Source organism: Kwoniella mangroviensis, chromosome 3 (assembly GCF_000507465.2).
Source record: "Kwoniella mangroviensis CBS 8507 chromosome 3, whole genome shotgun sequence".
In the NCBI taxonomy this organism is placed as follows: Eukaryota; Fungi; Basidiomycota; class Tremellomycetes; order Tremellales; family Cryptococcaceae; genus Kwoniella; species Kwoniella mangrovensis.
Genome location: NC_088829.1, coordinates 574,624 through 594,718, shown reverse-complemented (window position 1 = coordinate 594,718; position 20,095 = coordinate 574,624). Strand labels below are relative to the sequence as shown.

At 44.5% G+C, this 20,095-nt stretch overlaps 7 protein-coding genes across 7 annotated transcripts; 5 read left to right on the top strand and 2 right to left on the bottom strand.

Moving 5' to 3' along the window:
* Positions 1-439: 439 nt before the first annotated feature.
* Positions 440-4,538, top strand: I203_108047 (uncharacterized protein; the record flags this gene model as incomplete). The annotated part of the gene is made up of 22 exons (XM_065518313.1): positions 440-523; positions 582-678; positions 737-839; positions 904-1,063; positions 1,125-1,265; positions 1,327-1,341; positions 1,406-1,429; positions 1,480-1,533; positions 1,586-1,702; positions 1,752-1,934; positions 1,988-2,134; positions 2,186-2,246; positions 2,303-2,343; positions 2,399-2,423; positions 2,479-2,597; positions 2,647-2,769; positions 2,823-3,720; positions 3,777-3,877; positions 3,944-4,065; positions 4,128-4,168; positions 4,243-4,281; positions 4,369-4,538. The coding sequence occupies 22 exons, from the start codon at positions 440-442 to the stop codon at positions 4,536-4,538; spliced, it is 2,865 nt and encodes a 954-aa protein (XP_065372678.1).
* A 246-nt stretch (positions 4,539-4,784) lies between these two features.
* Positions 4,785-7,077, bottom strand: I203_108046 (uncharacterized protein; the record flags this gene model as incomplete). The annotated part of the gene is made up of 10 exons (XM_019148226.1): positions 4,785-4,946; positions 5,025-5,142; positions 5,229-5,698; positions 5,887-5,990; positions 6,097-6,369; positions 6,434-6,459; positions 6,521-6,584; positions 6,656-6,736; positions 6,803-6,821; positions 6,877-7,077. The coding sequence occupies 10 exons, from the start codon at positions 7,075-7,077 to the stop codon at positions 4,785-4,787; spliced, it is 1,518 nt and encodes a 505-aa protein (XP_019002459.1).
* A 487-nt stretch (positions 7,078-7,564) lies between these two features.
* On the top strand, positions 7,565-10,765 carry I203_108045 (uncharacterized protein; the record flags this gene model as incomplete). The annotated part of the gene is made up of 17 exons (XM_019148225.1): positions 7,565-7,607; positions 7,686-7,883; positions 7,975-8,240; positions 8,304-8,362; positions 8,424-8,480; positions 8,549-8,616; positions 8,682-8,791; positions 8,853-8,938; positions 8,990-9,176; positions 9,271-9,684; positions 9,760-9,828; positions 9,888-9,968; positions 10,038-10,059; positions 10,131-10,330; positions 10,388-10,441; positions 10,518-10,660; positions 10,717-10,765. The coding sequence occupies 17 exons, from the start codon at positions 7,565-7,567 to the stop codon at positions 10,763-10,765; spliced, it is 2,106 nt and encodes a 701-aa protein (XP_019002458.1).
* A 373-nt stretch (positions 10,766-11,138) lies between these two features.
* Positions 11,139-12,507, top strand: I203_108044 (phosphoribosylformimino-5-aminoimidazole carboxamide ribotide isomerase; the record flags this gene model as incomplete). The annotated part of the gene is made up of 7 exons (XM_019148224.1): positions 11,139-11,314; positions 11,397-11,586; positions 11,675-11,778; positions 11,885-11,961; positions 12,068-12,166; positions 12,234-12,284; positions 12,359-12,507. 7 exons carry the CDS (start codon positions 11,139-11,141, stop codon positions 12,505-12,507), a joined length of 846 nt encoding a protein of 281 aa, XP_019002457.1.
* A 180-nt stretch (positions 12,508-12,687) lies between these two features.
* On the bottom strand, positions 12,688-16,763 carry I203_108043 (uncharacterized protein; the record flags this gene model as incomplete). The annotated part of the gene is made up of 9 exons (XM_019148223.1): positions 12,688-12,938; positions 12,998-13,726; positions 13,785-14,051; positions 14,290-14,325; positions 14,563-14,756; positions 14,808-15,144; positions 15,206-15,937; positions 15,999-16,324; positions 16,387-16,763. The coding sequence occupies 9 exons, from the start codon at positions 16,761-16,763 to the stop codon at positions 12,688-12,690; spliced, it is 3,249 nt and encodes a 1,082-aa protein (XP_019002456.1).
* Positions 16,764-17,057: 294 nt separating this feature from the next.
* I203_108042 (eukaryotic translation initiation factor 3 subunit D) lies at positions 17,058-19,047 on the top strand (the record flags this gene model as incomplete). Its single annotated transcript, XM_019148222.1, has 6 exons — positions 17,058-17,149; positions 17,228-17,594; positions 17,660-17,775; positions 17,847-18,641; positions 18,699-18,891; positions 18,955-19,047. The coding sequence occupies 6 exons, from the start codon at positions 17,058-17,060 to the stop codon at positions 19,045-19,047; spliced, it is 1,656 nt and encodes a 551-aa protein (XP_019002455.1).
* A 399-nt stretch (positions 19,048-19,446) lies between these two features.
* I203_108041 (uncharacterized protein) lies at positions 19,447-19,953 on the top strand (the record flags this gene model as incomplete). The annotated part of the gene is made up of 1 exon (XM_019148221.1): positions 19,447-19,953. One exon carries the CDS (start codon positions 19,447-19,449, stop codon positions 19,951-19,953), a length of 507 nt encoding a protein of 168 aa, XP_019002454.1.
* Between the last annotated feature and the right edge of the window lie 142 nt (positions 19,954-20,095).

Here is a 20,095-nt window from a genome sequence, read left to right as displayed (position 1 = left end):
GACTCACCTCGATACTCGTATTGCTTGTTGACTCGAACTTGTTCACTCTTGAGTTCTTGTAAGTCGACCTCCCCTTACTTACCCGTTGTTGCTACGTTGAATGGTGAAAAGCTGATCAAAGAGGAGAAAAAGTCGGAATGGATTTGTTGTTTGTTTATCTTGTGATCATCTTGTTCGGTCCTGAGCGTCACACGCGTCAGATCAGCGCTCATGCGCCTATCTTTGTTGTGCCCGTGTGCCTATTTGATTTGATTTCCGGTGGCAACGTGCGCGACTGATGTTCTCGATGTACTCAGATGAACACAAAAACATGAAAACAAAAAATGGATGATGTCAACCTTCTTTCCTTCCTTCTTCTCACAGATATGATACCTAGTCCGTCTTGATACCAAACCCCCTGCGTCATCTTGTCATCCAAACCAGTGAAAACAGCTCCGCCATGTCGGCGGGAGCACTCTCTTTCACCCTACCGAGCTCGACTCCTGCCGAAAGGCCATATACCAATCTTATCAATTCAACCCAGGCGAGTCAGCTGGTAGAACCCTATCGACAGGCTTTAGCTGACCAAGTGAAATGCATAGTTCGCTCGAAATAATTTCAGACCGAGAGAAAGGGCATGGAGAAGGACCGTATCTCCCCAGGAGAATCCAGGAGCGTTGAAAAGAAATTTGAGAAAATGTTAGTTTCGAAAATGGACAATACACTCAGATGTACAGAGCAACTAACGTAATTTTAGATTGGGGACATGATGAATTTAGACATCCTCAGCTGGAGATTTGTACAGATGCTATGAGAGGATGCGATTTGATCGTAGTAGCTCCGACTGGTTTGGGAAAATCGTAAGTCCTCCTCATATATTGCACCAGAAACCCTATCGATGCGTAGTTGCTAATCTTTTTGCAGATTATGTTTTCAGCTCCCAGCTATAACGATCGAACATGGGGTGACCATCGTCGTCTCTCCTCTCATCTCACTGATGGAAGACCAAGTCAATCACATGGTAGGCAAAGGGATCAAAGCTGTGATGCTCAAAGAGAACATGGATGAAGGAGCTTTGAGAGAGGTAAATCAACCTGATCACGGGTCGAACATCTGCTTGTAAGCTGAGCAAGGTGCATCCTCAGATCCGACGTCAAATGTCCTTGGGTCATCCTGAAATTCGACTACTCTACGTCACTCCAGAAAGTCTGTTCAGTCCAAAACACAAGTATATGTTTGATACCGCATACAGGCAGAAACAGATGGTTAGATTAGTAGTGGATGAGGTGAGTATCTGGTTATGTTTTGGTTCCGGGTTCATTGATTCACTTCAGTTTACATCTTTAGGCTCACGTCATCTCAGTAAGCTAACCCACACCGGTCCGGGAGAACTTGATGTAATTAGCTGACAGTTCTCCGGTATCAGGAATGGGGACTAGACTTCCGACCTGTAAGCTGTCTCTCTACGTCAAAGAGTCCCTGAGCTGACATGAGTCCTAGAAATATAGAGAACTCGGTAATTTCCTCAACGAATATCGCGGTATACCTGTGACTGTAAGCTGAAGTGATCGCATTGTAGGATGCAGCTGACTTCACCGATGAATAGGCTCTGACCGCTTCGGCTACGCAAGAAGTTCGAAATGATATCATAAGAAGTCTAGGTATCAAGAAGGGTTATGGCCAATGGGTAATGCCTTTTAACCGATTGAATCTTTTCTACGAGGTAAGCTGACCGGCACGTTGATGACATTATGATGACTGATATGTCGCAGGTTCGATATCAGGGAAGAGGTAGTGCAGAGGATGATGAAGAATTAGAAGATCGGAAAAGTACTATGGAGAAGATAGCAGACTGGATTGAAGCTTACAAACCTAAAGCTAGAGCAAGAAATGTAGTTAACGGCATACATCGACCATGCGTTACCGGTATTGTATACTGTCGAAAGACAAAAGACGTGAGCTGGGTGAACCTCGATACGTTTGATATACAAGCTGACTGCGGATATAGTGTGAAGATGTCGCATGTTTCCTTCGAGAAAGGGGAATCAAAGCTCAGCCCTACTACAAAGCCCTTCAAGCTGCCAACCCTGCTACTTTGGCTGCTTGGAATGAAGGAAAAGTCGAATGCATTGTGGCTACCATCGCATTTGGAATGGTGAGTTGCTCGTGATTACACTTGCCGTCCATCTACTCATTTCTTCTGTAGGGCATTGACCAACCACATGTCCGATATGTGGTCCACTATGATATGCCAAAGAGTTTTGAGGGTGAGTGAGATTTTGACCACATTACCTTTGATATCGAGCTCATAACTCAATTTCAGGCTTCTACCAGGAGACAGGACGTGCTGGGCGAGATCGACATGTACGTTTGTTGGCTGTGTCCCTACGGACTTGCTTTGCTCACATTATCTCTGCAGATTTCGCACTGTCTTATCTTCTACTGTGAGCTAGTATGCTTCTGAGTTAAGGCAAGTGACAAGCTGACATCGTCTGACAGCCCGAGAAGATGCGCGCAAAGTACGGTACAATCATGAACTCAACGAGAGGAAGAGGAAAAAGCAAGGCGCCGAGGAAGATCCTGAAGAAATTCTTTCCCCTATAAACAGCTTCAAAGCGGTATGTCAAATAGCCTCCGTTGAGTGCCATGCTGATAAATATTACTCAGCTTCAACATTTCCTTGAGAACACTACTCAATGCAGGCATATAGGTATCTGCAAGTATTTTGGCGAGAAGATCGACCTGCGTGATCCGTCAGTCAAGCTCGCATACTGTCAAGGGATGTGCGATGTGAGTTGCTCGCTGTACTAGTTATTCGAGACACTAAACTGCGTGAGATATAGGTATGCAAAAACAATAAGCAAGTTCGCCTCTCGGCCCTCCAGCTGACTGAGGGAATCGAGATCGCCTCACAGCCGGAAGAAAAAGAGGTCGAAATACCATCTATGCCTTCCGCTGATCAGCTCGACGTGATCTCTGAAGAAGGTTCGATCTCAGGATCACTCAGAGGCCTCGGCGATGGTGATGGCCGAGATGGTATCGACTCTTTCGACGGTGAAAGCGATGATGATTTTCCGCAATTCGTCGACAACCCTCAACCACTATTCATGCCGGGCTCGCCAAGCTCCTTGCCTCCCACTCCACCAGCTCAACTTCGTCCTCCAGACCTTCTAGCATCTATAAATCCTGCATCTTCAGCAACTCATACTCCTGTCCCATCGATTGTTTCCCTCGCTTCCTCTGCAAATCATAGTCCATTAGTACCGGCCAGTAACAAGAGTATCACTTCCACTATGAAAGTTCAAGGATCCTCTACACCTAGCTCAAGATCGAGTGATAGAGGACCTGCTGTACCTGTATCCCTTACTCCGGTATTAAAAAGGGATTTATCCGCTGAGGCGTTACGTCCTGTTCCAGAGAGAATCTTCCAACCTATCAGAACGAGAGATATTACTCAAGTCACCCCACAACGTGCCATTGCTGGACCTGGACCCAACACTGTTGCTTTCGCCAATGGGCGAAGCAATGATAGGAGGTCTCGAGATTCTTCTCCGGTGAAGAGACGTAGGGATCAAGTGGATTTAAATACTCCTGTCAGAGGTGTTAGGTACATAGATGATTCAGAAGAGGGTACTTCGTCAGAATTGAAATTGACTAGAGAACAAAGGATAAAAGCGGATAAGATGTTGAATAGTGTGGAACCTGTTAGAGGCAATGGACCTTTTGCATGTTATAATCAGAGTAAGCAATTCTCAACTGATCCTCTAGAATTGGAATGCTGATATGGGATGATATAGCTCCAACTGGTAACAAGTTCCGTAAGATCTCTTCGACCAGAGCGACTTTCAAACCTCCTATAGCTAGATCACCGAACAAGATCAGATGTGATCTCATACAGGTACGTTAAGTCAGCTTAGTCTCGATCGCGAGACACCAACAAGCTGACACAATGATTTTATCATAGAAACCCGCTCGAGAAGCTGCCGTCAAGGAGATGACTGATTCTCTGATGGGATGCTTGGCGAAGGGTGAATTAGCTAGGAAGCTGCTGAAAGGTTGGGGAAGGGACGAGAAAGGTCAAGAGAGGTATGTCAGCTGTTATATTAGCGTCGAGATTTAAAGGCAAACTGATACCCGTCTGTGTACAGGGGAAAGTTGATTGTTGGAATTGCGAGAGTAATGGAACATGGTATGTCGCATAGTCCATTTTATTGAAATGAACCGTGAGCTGATTTAATCTGATATCGTTTTTGACGTTTGAAGAAATAGCAGATATATCAAGAAATGATCCCTCCGGTTACAGTAAGTCTTCATCTCCCCATGTTTGATGCACTGTGAGAAGTACGGACCTGTACTGATAGATCTCGTCTCGTCTGATGATATGAGTAGAAGGTCGAATTAAGCAATTTAGAAATGCCACCAAAGCTCTTCGATCTCCCGAGGCTGTGAAGATGATATCGAAAGGTCAATTGGACGAGCTGGATGACGGAAGTCCAGAGATACTTCATCTTAGAGCGTTGGAGAGATGTACAAGAGGATGGGTAGATGAACGACAATGAAGTATAATATGACAGGTCACTTGTCAATTTTGATGGCCATATTCTGAGGTATACCTTGATTGAATATCTGATACGTGCGAACTTTGTTGTTGTAACATATTTGAGCATTTATCGTATATGTAACATTTCAAGTATGAATAACATCTCATGTAATGTCAAACATTGTACCCTGTGAAATGTTTGCATCATATAGTTATGATAACCATCCGATTATCAATGGAATATACTTCGGTAGTCAATTTTCTCTTATAACACCACCTCTTGTTCATTTCTACTATCTTCTAATACCACCGAACCCTTTCTCGCTTTATACTTCTTCATCCCGAATCTCACACCGTAGTAACCCAATAAGATAGCCGCGAAACAACCTACGATGGCAGCTCCTATATAACCTGATTGATCGTTTGCCTATAACATTTTCAATTCAATTAGCTATTTCAATCCACCGATCCATCATCTATATATTAAGATTTCGATGTGACTCACCCTGAACCATGCTCTCCACCAACTTCCTGCCAATCCTCCTCCATCTGGATCTTCAGCTGCGTCTGTACATTTCTGGCAGTTCTCGCCTATCAGACCCATCATCGTTATGAGAGATATACTAATAAATGGCGTACATCAGTATACATTTTTCCGCTATCTTCATTTATATATCAGAAGGGAGGGCAAGTCGAAGGTTATACTTACCTTAATGCCACCAAGATTGATAAAAGTGTAAGGATGATAGATAAATTCGACATTGTTTGAGTTTTCACTCTTAACAATCTATCTTTTCGATTACTCGTTTCCCTTTCGTTTTCATTGATCATTTCGCTGTTTTCACCCATCTCAGGCGCGTTGGATGGATTACCTGTATCTTGATAAATGGGAGATTTTGGTTGATTTTGTTCATCTTGTTGATCTTCTCTTTCCAACACTTCGATCTCACTTCTGCCCACCATCTCACTACCTCGTTCCCTCCTTGTGTTCGAATCCACATCAGACGAGAGAACAGGAACGACATTTTCTTCTACGAGACTAAGACCAGTTTTCGAATCTCCTTCATATGCTTGTAACAACGCTAATTTACCTTCCGGAGTATCCGTCGAGGGTGTAGCGTAGGCGTATAGCATTAGGATGGAATCTAAGGAATCTACAAGGGACATTCCCGCGGTGAACTGGACGAAGGGTGATATGTCGTCAGCTCGGCAGAGACAGATATAAATAGAGATGTATCTCTCAGAGATAGGCAGTACAGATGGGACGACTCACTAGGAACTGTACATCATCGAAGATGATAGCAAAGACAGTCGAATGAGTAAAAGTATTCATAAGCATAATCTTGGAACAGTCGGTCGATACTCACAGGTAATATCACGATTTTACCATGATTGATCTCTTTGCCATTTGGACCTCTTTGAGCCACTGCTGAGATGGCCAAAAGGGCAATCGAAGAAGCAGTATCAAACCCTGCGTTGGCCACAGAGAGACATCAATAATCGTTCACGGGAGTTTGTATTGGCTTGGTTGTATCGGACGAATTGATCTTCGTACTTCTCTGACAGATTTGACTCACCAAAACCAAACAATACTCCTACAGGATACATTTTCCAACTCCTATCTACTGCTCTCAAAACAGGTCGTATAATCCTCACCATACATCCTCCGCCGTGTATCTTGGTCGGATCGGCATCTTCATCTTCGATGGGTAGACCCGCTTGCTGACGTCGTTTGATCTTCCGACGTTGGCGTATAGCACCGATAAGGAAATAGATGTTTATACATGCTATAAGGAATAAGAAGGATGATGAGACTGAGGCGCCGATGATACCTCCTACTGACCCGACTTCTGCGAATGGGAAAGAGGACTGGTTAGCCTATGCCTGTCCGTTAAGAATTCATGAGACACTCACTATCTAATTTATCGTAGATGTCCACACTGTCCAGCACTGTCAGCTAAACATTACTGATACGGACAATTCAGGCTTTGGTAAGCTCACCTGATTGCTATAGCTATGTTCACTACTATCACGATTGTGGAATGTCCCAAAGAGAAGAACAGTCCTGTATCATATCACAGATGATCATTCAATTATCGGTTCATTCGTGATTGAATTATGGAAGGTATGACTGACCACAGGTGATAGGTAATTGACCTAAGCTGACTAATTGTCTGGTTGCGTTATCAATAGCTGATATGTGATCTGCATCGAGACCTGCAAAGACATATCAGCATCTGGTGAAGGGCGGAATGAGCACGAGCATAAGCACAAGTGACTCACCGTGCCTCAACCCGATTGTCTACCATTCTCCATGATCAGCTTGATTTTCCTTCCAAAGTAAATAGAACACCCACCCAAGCAAGTAAAGCCAATCCCAACAGGCCATCTGCATCCCTAAAGCATATACCTGCTGCTATCCAACAAATCGCATTGGCCAACAACTCTCCACTGACCAGTAAGATGGATCGACCGAGTAGAGTCAATTTGCGAGGTGTTCCATCGGAGTGTTTGGCCCATTTCGGTCTGGGCAGCTGTATCTGAATCTTACTTCTCATGGTGTCCATGGACTGACACTATTGTGAGAGAACAGGATGATTCAGGATATGAAGATGATCTGTGATGCAGTGTGAGTACTTCATCATCCGCATACATACATTCCTCCAACTAATGATTTTTTAGATTCCTTATCAGTGAGATTTGACCTTGACTCTGGTTCTGTCTGATCTTGACGAATCAATGCGCGTGTATCCATCACATGTAATCGAGTACCTCGCTGGAGCTTACCTTTAGCGCCATGCCAAGGACAACACCGACCATCGCGGTTATGAGTCATGATGGGGAGATAAGCGATCCATCATGTATCGTGTATCACGTGATAACAAGGCGGAGTGGAAAGGGATGTCCGTCGTAAACATCGGGTGTTGGCAAGACTGGGATGGTCAGCAGAGAATCGTTTAAGATGTCTGTCAAATCTACCTGGAACCTCAACATCATTGACAAAGAGCTATCGTGGACGTCGATAGACGAGCAGAGAGAATAGACATGCCTCCTCTTCAGTTTTGGAAGCCCGGAACAGCAGCTCCAGGTGAGTGAACTATATACCTCTTACATACAGGTTGATACCAAGCTAAGTACTCTCTATATGTATCTTTTGTCACTATAGGAAGTTCGCTGGATAGAGATACCGAAACGGAAGGATCCCTTCTCCCTTCCATATCTTCCTCTCGAAACGAACACCTATCTCTAGAAGCTCAGAGAAAGAGATTACCGATCTACAAGCATCGTGAAAAGCTTTTATGGTGTGTGGAGAAACACCAGGTTGTCATTGTTGTTGGACAGACAGGTTGCGGTAAATCTACTCGTGAGTGCTACAGTCTCTCATTTTCAAACATGAGTATTAGCTATATAAACTATCATCAGATTGATTGATCTTTACACTCGATACTATGTAGAAATACCGCAATACCTACATGAAGCAGGTTGGACATCCCAGAATCATGTCGTAGCATGTACTCAACCTCGACGAGTGGCTGCTACGTCTGTTGCCACCAGGGTAGCTGAGGAAGTAGGATCGGTCCTGGGTGACGAGGTTGGATATAGTATACGATTCGAGGATCTCTCTTCACCTACTAGAACTCGTATAAAATACTTGACGGATGGTATGCTATTCAGAGAGACTATGTTGGATCCATTGCTGAGTAAATACAGCGTCATAATGGTGAGCTGGAAGGTCCACGCATTTCTCGTAACATGATCACAGCTTAATTTTCTGATGGAACAGATTGATGAAGCTCATGAGAGAGGGGCTTATACGGATCTATTACTTGGTCTACTGAAAAAGTAGGTTACAGCTATCGTGAGCATTTCGCTTTCACATCAGCTGACACTGACCATTGAATAGGATCATGAGGAAAAGACCTGAGTTGAGAGTGATCATTTCTTCAGCAACCATCGATGCGTAAGTCTGCTGTCTTATGAGCTACAGCTTCATCCTATGTACCACACCTGATGGTGAACACGATGCAGAGAGGACTTTCTAGAGTACTTCAATACCAATGCAGATGGAACGGATCGCTCGAAAGATGATGCTATAAGTAAGTTCGCTATCATCATCCCTACATCTTCTTTCGGGCGCACATAGCTGATATTCAACTCTTAGTTGTCAGTTTGGAAGGAAGGATGTTCCCCGTCGAAGTATGTTACTTGAAAGAACCGTGCTCAGACTACGCAGAAGCGGCCGTACAGACTGTATTCGATATACATATGAAGGTCAGTTTTCTAAATCTCGCCGTTTGATTTGCCTTGATGATAACTGATTTGTCGAGAGTAGGAACCAGCAGGGGATATACTAGTCTTCCTAACAGGTCGAGAAGAGATAGATCAGGTCATACAAGAAGTATCCGATCGAATACAGACGTGAGTCGGCTTGCATTGGAGGTAACGGTGAAAAGCTGACAAATTCTGCAGATTACCTAAATCTGCACCGCAGATCCTTGCATTACCCTTATACGCCACTTTACCCCCAGAAGAACAAGCACTGATATTCGACCCTCCACCTCGAGACACGAGAAAAGTGATATTCTCAACCAATATAGCAGAAGCGAGTGTTACGATTGACGGTATAAAGTATGTGGTCGACTCGGGATTCGTCAAGGTGAGTCTGTATCCGTGCGATTAGCTTTTCTCTATGGATAGCAGGCTATGCGTAAATCATATATATTCAGCTGATACCGCTTGGTTGGGTATAGTTGAAAACCTTCAATCCTAAAACAACGATGGACGTATTATCAATCGTACCATGTTCACTTGCCTCAGCGAATCAGAGAGCTGGTCGAGCAGGTCGTACATCCCCTGGAAAATGTTTCAGACTCTATCCATCATCTGTACTTCCCTCACCTTCCAATCCACATTCACCAATGACCATAACGACTCCACCGGAACTTACCCGATCAGACATTTCCTTATATCTCCTACAGCTCAAAGCTTTAGGTATAGATAATTTGGTAAAATTCGATTTCATGTCTCCGCCACCGTCAAAGATGATGATTCGCTCGTTGGAGTTCCTGTATTGCCTGAAAGCTTTGGATGATGAAGGGCGGTTGACGAGGCCTATGGGAGAGAGAATGGCAGAAGTGCCTTTAGATCCTATGATGGCTGCGATAGTGGGTCACTTTTTAACGCGTCCAAGGGACGTGAAAAGAGAAAGAAGCTGATTATGGTTATTGTGTGTTGTGTAGTTGCTTAATTCCCACGAGTTCAGATGCGGAGAAGAGGTTTTGACTATCGCTGCTATGACTTCGGTACAGGTGAGCTGTATTCTTCCTCGGAAGACAAAGATGGACGAATAGCTGACTTGGCTTAATAGAATGTATTCAACATGTCTGAAGGGGGTACGAAAGGTATGATGTCTGAGATGGAACGAAGGAAATTTACAGCTGAGGAAGGGGTCAGTGGACAGAAGTGATTATATCACACTATATCCGATGACACATGCTAATTTATCTATATATTACAGGATCATTTAACTCTACTCAATGGTACGCTGGTCTTTAGAACCATATCCGCACAGCACAGCTTACAGTTTCATTTTATCCATTAATCGCTATAGCGTACAACGCGTTCATACGTTTCGGTCAAAACAACAAATCATGGTGCGGGAACCATCGACTAAACCATAAAGCGTTATCTAGGGCTGTAGCCATTCGAAAACAATTGAAGAAATATTTGGATAGATTCGGTATCCCCATGGTCAGCTGTGAAGGTGATGCGAAGAGATTGAGAAAGTGTCTCGTAACGGGATACTTCAAAGTTAGCTTGAAAGGTCTCGCCAAAGTGTGGAAGATCTTAGCTGACAACGTGATATAGAACGCTGCTAGGATGATGCCTGATGGGACATATAGAAGTGCAAGGGAAGGAGCTGTAAGTGGTCGTATGGAAGACGAGTTGGGAATGAGGACGTGATACTGATATGAACGTTTCTATTGGGTGATCACAGATCCTCCATGTACATCCCTCTTCGGTCATGTTCACCCGTCAACCTTCGACAGGATGGGTGATTTACCATGAAGTCGTGGAGACTACTAAGAGCTTTATGAGAGATCTGACGGTTATAGAAGAGGATTGGTTGGTGGAATTAGCGTGAGTGCTTCCCACGAGTCGATAGGTTCAAAGTAGCTGACGTTGTGGGATGATAGACCTCATTTCTACGAGTTCAAAGGAGGGGGAATGAAGAAGCATTTCTAGTCTCTAGAACAAAAGTACATAAATCGGTACTCAAGTACATAAATCTGAACTCCTCCATAAATCTGTTGTATGCATTTGAACTTGGTTGTATCTTGGACTGTATTCCTTTACCGTAAAAGTGATGACATCATCATTTTTCATCTCTTACCGGCAATGTCTCAAAAAGTTGAAAGAGTGAATCGTTCATTTCGACGAGGTGCAATGCATTGAACATTCTTTGAGTTCCGCCTTGTCCCTCAACGTAGATAGACCCTTCTCTTCTGATCCTAACTCACTTCTGGCCGTCTCTCACAGAGCAGCATACACTCATCATAGTATACAAAGATCAAGAAACGTAAACAGTTCAACGTCAGACAATTACCGAACACCCACCATGGCATCTTCATCTTCATCTTCATCTTCATCAACCCACACCGAGAAACGAAGACACTCACAATTCCGACCTTGTATAGATCTACATCAGGGTGTGGTGAAGCAAATCGTAGGTGGTACGTTGGATCTGACTTCTGAGGATACAAGTAAAGGTCCAAAAGAGAATTTTGTAGCTACGTGAGTCCAATCATGTCCTCCTAAATTGCTATCTCAATTATGCAGTATATACTGACATCAAATGTATATGCACGTTCTGTAGCCACCCTCCATCGTACTTCGCCAACCTATACAAATCCCACAACCTGACCGGAGGACACATCATAAAGCTCGGACCGGACAACGACCAAGCTGCCAAAGAGGCTTTATCAACTTGGTCGAAGGGTATGCAAGTTGGTGGAGGGATCAATGAGGATAACGCTCAAGAATGGTTAGATCTGGGTGCGGATAAGGTGAGTGCCGGTCTTCTTTGCGCATTGGTACAAGGTCATCGAGCCTGAAGGGAGAGAAAGAGAGCTGATGGTTTAAGTGTAATTGTAGATCATCGTTACTAGCTATTTATTCCCTGGTGGTAAATTCGATGAAAGTCGGTTGAAAAGATTATCAGATAATGTAGGTAAAGATAATTTGGTGGTTGATATAAGGTGAGCTATTTTCCAATCACTCAGCGATCTGATCTCTCTTCCGTTTGATATCTGGTCGATGTGCTGCGCAGCTTAGCTAGATGCGTGTTTGTTATTTCACAAATAGTTGTCGAAAGAAAGAAAATGGTTGGATTGTTGCTATGAATGGGTGGAAGACTTTGACTGATATGTATGTCACTCAAGGTGAGTACCATTCATATTTTCTGTATCTGTCTTTTTTTTCTTTTGACATAGCATTTGCATCAGTCAGAAGAGACAGATTACTAACATAGAAATGGTTGGCACACAGAGTCGATACAGTTGATCGAACAGTATTGCTCCGAGCTTTTGATCCACGCAGCGGACGTCGAAGGTTTATGTCAAGGTATAGATGAAGAATTAGTCATTAGTCAGTCTTATCAGCTTATCAACAGATGATTATCGTTAATATAGCTGATACCATTTGATTGCTGTAGAATTGGGCGAATGGGTCAATATACCCACCACTTACGCGGGAGGAGCCAAAGGTAAAGTATCCTGTTTCAATTTGATATTCAAGGCAACAAGACATAGCTGAGTTTCATGTATATCCTGACAACAGACATATCAGATTTGAAATCCGTGGATACGTTATCCAAAGGAAAAGTCGACTTGACATTCGGTTCATCATTAGATATATTCGGTGGGAAAGGCGTCAAGTTTGATGAATTGGTAGAAGTAGACAGATTAACCAAGGAGTTATCAGCGTAAATCGAACATGTCCTCTGGACTATTGCACAAAAAAATGAGAAGCAAATTTCACTGGATGCAATAATTGAAAATGCCCTTCATGAAGTTATATTGTACATAGATAAAACGATTATGCAAATGCATCAACAATCTACGATTGACTCTCAACTAAATATGCAAAAATGATTAATGACTGATGATTTAATCCTCTCTAGGTGCTTTCCTCTTTTTCCCTTTCTGCGCACTCCCATTTTCCTTCTCCTTCTTATTTGATGAAGGTGTATCGATGACAATTTCGTCATCTCTGTGTTTAGCACTTCCGATACCGTTGGGTTTCTTGTTATTCAGCGGAGTGACAATTTGATCACCATTAGGTAGATGTCCATGTCCATGGCCGTGGCTGTGGCCATTTACCTTTTTCACTGCAGGTGTCTTAGGTATATTCGTCGATACTACGGAACCTAGATCTGTCAGTTGATCTATTGTCGGACGGACGAGCACGTCAACTCACCATTACCCAATACGTCCCTGAAGAACACTTCCAACTCCCTAATCTCCTCATCATCCACCTGTTTACCTTTCGCGACCGAAACAGCAGGAACATCAACATCAATCTTCCGTCCTTCTTCATACAATATCTCATTACTGCCCAATTCCTCATCTTGATTAGTAGCAGAGGTGGAAGGTAGAGAGGTATGTCCAGAGAGAAGTTCATCCATAAATGCGTCGAAGAGTATCGAAGTGGAAGGCATCGTATGACTTGGTCCATTGAAAATGTCAGATGGTTTACCTTTGCCAGCTACGACTCTTTGTTGTAATGCACTGGCCGTGGCAGTGGCGTTCGCCTCTTCCGCAGAAGCGACGTCCAAGGAGAGAGAATCCAGGAAAGCATCTTTTCCGAACATCTCTTGCCAGATTGATAAGCCTTGTTTCTGCTGTTGAGCCGTGGAGACGGCTTTGGAAGATAGTGGCGCGGCTGAATGAGCGAGATCACCAAATCTATAGATTTCACCGGAAGGTGCTACTCCGATGAGATGCAATGAGGAGGGTGACACAGAGGGTGACGGGAGGATTTGAAGATGTTTGATGGGTTGAGAAGTAGACATGGTCCTGACTGGTTCAGGAGAATGAGGGGAGAAGATCGTGAAGATTGATTTGCCAGTGAGAATTGAAGTGGTGATGAAGAATCCGTCAGATATACTGAGATTCTGGACTGAATGATCTTGAATCGACCATGCCACTGATAACGAGTCGAGTGTAAGCATACTGCGGAGGAGCAGACATATTGAGGAGCTTACCTTCACAAGAGAGCAGATCCCATACGATCACACCATAATCTTCACCTGCACCTATGAGATATCTACCTTCGTCACCTACGAATCCTGTCTTGTTAATATCGATGCCAGAAGGCGGATCGAACACTTTGAGTAAGACGTTACTTTCAACATCCCACAGAGTGACGACAGATCCATGAGCAAGGACAACGATCGTTCCATCGGGTGAGAAAGCGGAATCCGAGATTGGCATGCTTCGATAATCGAAAGTAGACCGACATGACCAGTACACTAAGTCACAAGTGACTATCAGCGATCAACTTCCGCGAGTTGTTCAGATTGTATGCGAATAAGGAGTAAAAAAACGCGCAGACCCCTCAGAGGGTTGAAGAAGAAGAATAGTATCCTCATTATCCGAAGATATAGGACTGTTGAGCTTGTTAAATTTGTTCATCCTTGGGGTGCGCGGGAAAGGTTGAGAACGTAGATGAGGAATAAAAAACATGAGATCAGAACGAAAGACACTTACATTCGATAAGAGCGGGTTTGGCGGATGCGACTTTACCTGATAGGATATAGTTGTTCTGTCAGCAATCATTCGCATACAGAGTTGGATGCAAAAGTACAGAAAGAAGGTGATAAATCAGGATTGCAGAATGTTAGTCGCCACCACCCCGAAGGGTATCCGTATAAGGATGACAGTGAATGTGAAAAGTTGTTCATCTTTGCATAAGGTTCAGATAAGGGGAAAATGCGGAAGTGTTGTACCAAGGCATTGAGTTCGAAGAAAAGCAAGACTCACCGTTCTGTGATTTCTTTGATTGGCGCACTTGCCAGATCTTGGCCACACCATCTGAGGAAGCAGTTAGGAGATAAGGGGTAGGTAAAATGGAAGAGTTGGAAGAAGTGCTTGATAATTGAGAGATTGGAGAGAATACGACTGAAGTCACGTTCGATGAACCATGAGGCCGAGGAAATTGAGTGTTCACAGCATATCTAGTAGGAGCGATCAGATGATTGTCATACAGATCATTCGATGTGACTCACTTCTCATCTTGCCATTTCCACATTTTCAAGTTCTTGATAGCACCACCACCTTCCATTTCGTCGCCTGTTCTACTTTCGAAAGTTGCCATCCAGATCGATTGGCCATCTTGTGAATCGGAAAATGCGACTTTCTCGACGGATACAGGTTGTATTTCTTTCTCGTCTCGACGACTGACACGGTTGGATGGAGCAACCTCGAGATCGAACAGCACAGATGAAGCGATGGGATCGATAAATTGAAGGGTTGAAGGATGAGAAGAAGGGACGACAAGGGACGAGGTCGATGGATGAAGGGAGAAAGGATAAGAGGAAGTAGAAGAGGTGGGACGTAAGGGATCTGTCAAGATTAGATAGTTCAGCCCTGATACATCATATTTTGACGGCGATTGATCGCTTACCTAGTCTGACACCCTGTCCGACATTTGAGATATGCCCCGAAGCAGGGCCTACACGGATGGTAGCGCCATCTGCAAGACTCATCCACCATTCCTCTTCACCTGCACGAGTAGCCTTTCTCACTGTCAAGCTGATAATTGGTCTTCCACCTAATCGAGGTATGTATTCCCTTTTACCAGAGGCGAGGTGCCATTGTACCAGCACACTCTCCTCACCCACGGATAAAAGCTGAGAACCAGATGGAGTGAATGCTAAAGCAGATACAGCATGGGCATGCCAATGCAATGAAGTGGTTGGCAATCTCTTTTCCGACTCGGTCTGAGTGCTGGCGACGCCCATCGTCGATTGATTGACATTGGCTAGATCGACTTGTCTGAAAGCCTGGGCTAAACCATGCCATAAACGTATGACACCCTTCTCGTCACCTGTAGCAAACCATTCTTCTTCACTTGAGGCAGCAAGGGTCTTTTCGGGGCTGAAAGCACCGCAAGTGAAAGATTGATCAGAGACGAACTTTACACACGTCGGTCGGGTTTCCCATATGTCCACATTTGAGTCAATGGACGAAGTAGGCATTCGGTAGGTGTACGCTTTGGTAGCTGAAAGAGCGACGAGATAGGTGAATCGAGGAGACATCATCAAGGCCACTGGTGGTGCAGATAGTTTACCGATAAGTGAAGGTCCACCAGATCCAGTGATGGAGACTCGGAGTACTCGATGAGAGAGTTTGTGAGCTGGAAGAAGAGAAAGAACGTCAGCTGAAGTTTTCGTCGAAACGTTGATATATCAACTGACCTGAGGCATCTTTGCTGTGAGTGACAGCAGCGAAGATCCACCATTTACCAGCGACTTCACCGAAAGCGATATGCTGCACTTTGGCATGAGGCTCGGAAAATTTGATAGTCCGCACCAATCTCCCTGCAACCCAATCCCAAACTTTGATTGTACCGTCTTCGGAAGCCGATATGATCTGGAATGAGTTGGCAGGTGAAAGATGCAACGAGGTTATGGGTTTCGAGTGACCTCCCGGATGAGTAGATGACAAGGTGGAGAGACGAGCAAAGGTAGAAGCAGTGGAAGAATGTATGTGTATAGAGGTATGAGTTACGGTGAAGTAGAATCTGAAAAATATCGTCAGCTCTTCTACGATTCTGGTAGGGGACACAGGCAGAAAATAGCTCACCTTCCATCGTTCGACCAAACAGGCGGTATACGAGATACCTCATTCTGAGCAACGGGTATCAAATCCCAGACACTGTCATCTTTCCGCTGTTGAGGGGCGACAGAGCTTTCACCGTTCTGAGCCTTCTTGTTCTTCTTCCTCTGATTCCTCGACAGCTTTACACTTGTCTCAGTATGATGAAGGGTAGATGGCAGAACATCGAGAGCTTTCTCTTTTCCTTTGGGAGAGGCGCCTACAACTCTCGAAGGGGTGGAAACGAGATCGGCTCCCGAGGCAGACGCTCTGGGTTGCTTCCTCCTGCCTCCTCCACTAGCCTTTTGGCTTAGCGGAGTTGAGTTGAGGGTATGAGAGGCAGAGGAGCCATTCTTTTCTGCCATGATGGCATTGGTGTTACAAAGTTGATAGATTATACAAAGTAAGGTCAAGAAGAAGTTATGCAGGTGGTCGATGAAAAGTTGAATCTGAATCCAAAATCTTTTTCCAGCTTGCATGGTGCTAAATGGGTCCCAAAATAAACTACCGCTCCTCTTTACCCTGAACATCGAGTTTCGTCGTTTTTTCATCTTGGTGGTCACTTGTTCTTTGTCTGGCGTGCATGGAACTATCTATCGTATCGAAAGATATTCATATCGACCATATACCATACCGAAAAGTCATAGTCACAGCACAAAATGACGCTCAGCTTCACCCTCCCTCAAATCCAAGATAACGCCGATGGGTCTTGGGGTCCTAGCACCAGCACTCTCCCAGCTCAATTCAAGGAGTAAGTGCGACAATGATCATTCAACTTCATTGCGAGAATTGACAATCTTATATACTGACTCGTGCTATTTATCTGTAGTATCCCATACGCTCCATTCTCCAAGTCCGACAAAGTAACCAGGATCGCAGACTGGCACGACCTCCCCGCAGACGCCACGGCCGGTCGACAAAGACAAGGTCAAGTCCGACGACAAGGTAGAGAGGCGTACGGTGCGGCCGAAGGAACAGTGTTCGGATTCGTTCATGATGAAGATGAGAAATCGTTCTCTCTTGTAGACAGCGGTGCCAGAGCCGGTACGAGGGTCAAGGCCCCTATCAGGGCTGGAGGAAGAGCTATTCGAGGTGGGGCCCTTACTAGAGGTACAAGAGGACGAGGTGCTGGAAGAGGTGGATTTGGAGGTAGAGGTAGAGGTGGTGCTAGAGGCGGTTACGGTGATTGGAACAAGGTGAGCTTAGTAGTACCTTCTACGAACGCAGTGGCGTTCAACTGAACAATGGGAACTCGGTCTAGCCTCAACGAACTAGGGATTCTTCGGTCACTATCAGCCCAGATTGGCAAGTTCTCGAAGAAGTCGATTTCACCAGACTTGCCAAGTTGAACCTCAGTGTTTCGGAGCCTGAAGATCTGTAAGTCATATACCAGCGGATCTTCGCATATGTGTTGTACACCAGCTGACATCCTGATGGACTTGCTATAGCGCGAGCTACGGTACTATTCAAGGATACGACCGAGCCTTTGACCGAATCAACACCAGAAACGAGAAGCCATTAGAGATCCTCGACCGAGTACGATACAACACTTCCACATCTGATGATCCCGTTATTGCTCAGTTGGCGGAGAAGAAGGCCGCTCGAATCTTTGCTACCGACTCTATCTTATCTGTGCTCATGACCGCTCCTCGATCCGTCAACTCATGGGATATAATCTTCGAGAGGAAAGGTGAAGATCAATTATTCTTGGACAAGAGAGAATCAGGTCCATTCGATTATATAACCGTCAACGAAAACTCCTCCGATCCACCTGTAGATTCAGATGATCAATCCAATATCAACTCTGCTGGATCACTTTCGCTCGAAGCTACTTACATCAACCAAAACTTCTCTTCTCAAGTTATTCAAGCTTCTTCCAAAGCCGTTACTCCCAAAGCCAACCCATTCTATTCGGCAGATGTTGAGACTGAACCTCTCGCTTCTACATTGTACAAATACAGGAAATTCGATCTTTCAATTGACGAAGAAGAGACTTTCGATCTGATCGTTCGAACTGAAGCTGATGCGTACTTGGGTAAAAAAGATACGTTGATCACTGTAAAGGCTTTGAACGAGTTTGACCCAAGAGCTCAAGGTGGTTCAGGAAAACCATTAGATTGGAGGAAGAACTTGGATACTCAAAAGGGTGCTATCGTAGCTAATGAGATGAAGAATAACTCGGCTAAATTGGCTAGATGGGCTGTTCAGTCGATCTTGGTTGGTGCGGAGTACATGAAGATGGGGTAAGTTACCGTTGTACATCTATCTTCACCAACATGCTAATTGAATTTGATTGCCAGTTACATCACACGAGCCAACTCGAAAGACGCCCAGAGACACACCATCGTCGGTGTTCAATCGTTTAAGCCTAATGATTTCGCTAGACAGATGAACGTCTCTTTGACCAACGGGTGGGGTATCGTACGAACCATCGCTGATTTGTTGCTCAAGCAACCCGAGGGCAAATACGTACTCGTTAAGGATCCCAACGCTGTGAGTGACTTCAAAACAATGATAACAAGATTGATTGCTAATTCATTCATTCATTCGATACAGCCTCAAATCAAGCTTTACAAAGTCCCTGATGATGCTTTCGATGCTGGTTTAGAGGAAGAGACTATTGGGGAATCTCAAATTGATGAAGAGTAGATATAGAACATATTTGTAAATATCATACGCAGTTGGACGTCTCTGTCATGCATCTCGGTAATTGAATGTGTGCCGTTTGAATCCCTAATCGTACCTATGCATATGTCCGTATATAGGAAGATGAAGCGTTCAAGGACAAGTTCCAGGTGTATGTATATAAGAGGGTTTGGCTTTGGTGGCGATTTATGATGACACTTGGTCCGGTTACTCTCGATCAACCGCTTAAGCTTGAATGACCAACAGCAATTACATGCATCTTTCATGTTTCCACTTGGATGAAATCGATTGACTTGTCAGCATACACCTACATCTCTCGAACTAATCTTCATTGCGTAGTTATAACCACTCTGTAGTACTTGATCATACACTTATCACTATCACATCCGTACGAGCATCACGATGAATCAACTATCAGATTTAGAACTAGTAGCTCAAGCTATGTCATCGTCAGAACGCAAACCCCAAACCCAAACCCAAACCCAAACCCAATCCAATGGCAATGGCGATACAAACCAGAACATAGATCAGGATCGGAAGCATGATAAATCCCAGTCAGATCCTAACTTCATACCCAATGTCAACGGCAACACCCAATCTCGCACTGGTCAGACGCCATCAGACTTACCGAATCTCCAGTCACTCAATCTCGCTATAGACCCCACGACACTCACCTCCCTCAACTCCTTAATGTCACTATCAGACGACCAGCTTGAAAGACTTGACGAATCTCAGATAGAGGAGATAATGAAACAGCTGGAAATTGCTGATGATGTTGCGGATGATTTGGAAGGCAAGTTGGATAGGTTACTAGCTACGTTAGGAGCGGTCGAGGAGGACATCGTTAATGATATTGATGAGAAGGGTGATCAGCAGAAGGAGGAGGAGGAAGGGATGGAAAACAAGTAGGTGTGGAATTTGAAGGAGCCGTAGATATGTCAAATCCGGTGGTGGGCAGAAGAAGATGAGACGGAAGTAAGGATTGAGCAGACCTCATATAGTGACTGTAGAGCAGATAGATACAACGAGGGGAAAGGTGGTGGATGAGATA